We start from the raw sequence: 2,115 nt of genomic DNA, 5'->3' as shown, positions 1-2,115 counted from the left end.
ACCCAGAGCAGCCCAGTCAGCCTACCGGAGAACCCCAACCCGCCTATCCACCAATTGGTCCCGACCCAACCCTTCCAGAAGGAGAAAATGGCGTAGAAACTTACCCCGGACAGCCACCTCTTTTGCCCGTCACCACTGAATTCCCCTCGACGACCGAAACTTTCACGGAACAAACCACCTCCACCGCTGCCAGCGGACTCGGTCAGTACTGTCAATCCCCCAGAGGTCAATACCCGAGCCCGAACTCTTGCGGCAACTACATCAACTGCTGGGACGATGTGGCCATTGAACAGGAGTGTCCCTCTGGTCTGCTCTTCGGAGAGACGACCTGTGACTACCCCCAGAATGTGGACTGTGGAGACAGACCTGTTCCAGCTCTTGAAGCACCTGGCAGTGATGGTAAGCTACAACTGATATGATTTAATTTACACATTACATTATTTTGACATCTCACAGACTGCGGGAGTAAAGGGACTTTTCAGTCTCATTCTGGCAGAGGTGGTAGAGGAAGACTAGAAGAGGAATTGCAGGGAAGGCTTACTAAAACCTTGTGCCATTCTGAGATTTGACTAACTGAAAATCGAATAGGTACATAGCTCAACTATCAAAGGCAGTAGAAACCCTTTTAGTTCAGATTCAGCCATGGAGGCAAATCATTCTGTCCTTTTCTGAGATAATAAAAAAAAATCATGAGAATCACCAATTATGTGTCTTCTTTACTTTCATCCTCTTCAGGTTCTTCCTCCGGCAACGGTACATCATCCCAGTGTCCCAGCAGCTTCGGAACTTACAAGAGCAAGAAGAACTGCGGAGCTTTCGTCGTTTGTGTCGCTGGAGAAGCTTACGAATTCTCTTGTCCCGGAGGCACCAACTATAACGACGTAAGTGATCCTAATTTTTTTGACAAATTTCTTATTGCTGCCGTTTCGGGGTCTAGTGGATTGGAACACACTACATGCCTTCAGGCACACTTGTCAAGTGTCTAGGTTTATCTTGCCCTTGGGATCAATTTAATTTGACTCTTTGAAAGAATAGAAAGTTCCTTTGGTATCACATCGTCCATCTTTGAGGCCTAATGAATACCTATTTACCTATACAGGAATTTTTCACCATCAATCTTTTGGTTTTCTTGCAGCGCCTGAAAGTGTGCGACTACCCATACCGTGTCGACTGTGGCGATCTTCCACCCAACCCAAACTCCGTCCCTTCCCGGAAGAAATCTGAAGAGGGCTCTAGCTGAAATTGAGTCAACCCTACTGGCGTCACACCTGGAAATACCCTGCCCAACTGGAGGACACGCATACACCTATGTTTCGCGTTGAAGATCTCTTTTGAATGCTGAGCCAACCAGAGGGATCTTACCCATATTAGCACTGAACAACACAGGACCAAATTTAAACTATCCCAGACCCCAGTAATTACAATCCCTTGCCCTCTATCTCTCTACACAAAACTGAAACAAGACTCATTAAAGTTCCCTATCTCCAGCCACTTGATACATACACACGTCTTATTACCCACTGCTCTCTGTATTCAAACCATAGAGCACTCTTATACCCTATGCCCACCGCAAACAACAGCATTCATTCTTACCCATAGCACGCATGTTGAATGCAATAACACAATACAGAGAGAACGACAGCAGACTATCTGTTTCTGAAGTTATCCTTTAACACTAAGGTGCTCCCAGTCTATTTCCTCGCGAGTCTGCCGCTCGTCACGCTTCATTAACTACCATCTCCTCTAGAATTACTGACAAAGCACAGTCAACTCCTATGATTATTACCAGAGCGAGTCTCGCTGTGCACCAAGTACTTCCAGAGGTTGATTTTGATATTCCTTGTAGAGAGGGAGTATTATTCTCTGAGAGGATGGAGATGTACTTTTTAGATGATGTTTGAAGTTATAAGGAACAAATTTTGGTTACATTGTAGGAAGAAAGGTCAGTTTTCTGTTGTAGAACCATCTAAACATCTAAAGTAGAGTCATATATGTCAACTGCCTCGGTGGGCCGTAGTGGTCAAGACGCTCGGCCTGGTACAACCAGGGGAGGGTGTGGGTTCAAATCCAGCCGAGGCATGTGAATTTTCCTCATTTATTTGAGAGTGTGACACA

The 2,115-nt window shown here is 45.7% G+C and overlaps 1 protein-coding gene across 1 annotated transcript in view; it reads left to right on the top strand.

Moving 5' to 3' along the window:
• Positions 1 to 5: 5 nt before the first annotated feature.
• LOC103523810 (protein obstructor-E-like) overlaps positions 6 to 2,115 on the top strand; it is a gene marked incomplete at both ends in the record, with an annotated part of 10,349 nt that continues 8,239 nt past the window's right edge. The window contains 3 exons of the mRNA XM_008488829.1: positions 6 to 399; positions 736 to 881; positions 1,136 to 1,229. Coding sequence (XP_008487051.1) covers positions 6 to 399; positions 736 to 881; positions 1,136 to 1,229 — 634 coding nt within the window. The remainder of the gene's footprint in view (positions 400 to 735; positions 882 to 1,135; positions 1,230 to 2,115) is intronic.

Source organism: Diaphorina citri, unplaced genomic scaffold, assembly GCF_000475195.1.
Source record: "Diaphorina citri unplaced genomic scaffold, Diaci psyllid genome assembly version 1.1 scaffold42790, whole genome shotgun sequence".
Taxonomy (NCBI): domain Eukaryota; kingdom Metazoa; phylum Arthropoda; class Insecta; order Hemiptera; family Psyllidae; genus Diaphorina; species Diaphorina citri.
This window is presented reverse-complemented; position numbering and strand designations above follow the sequence as displayed.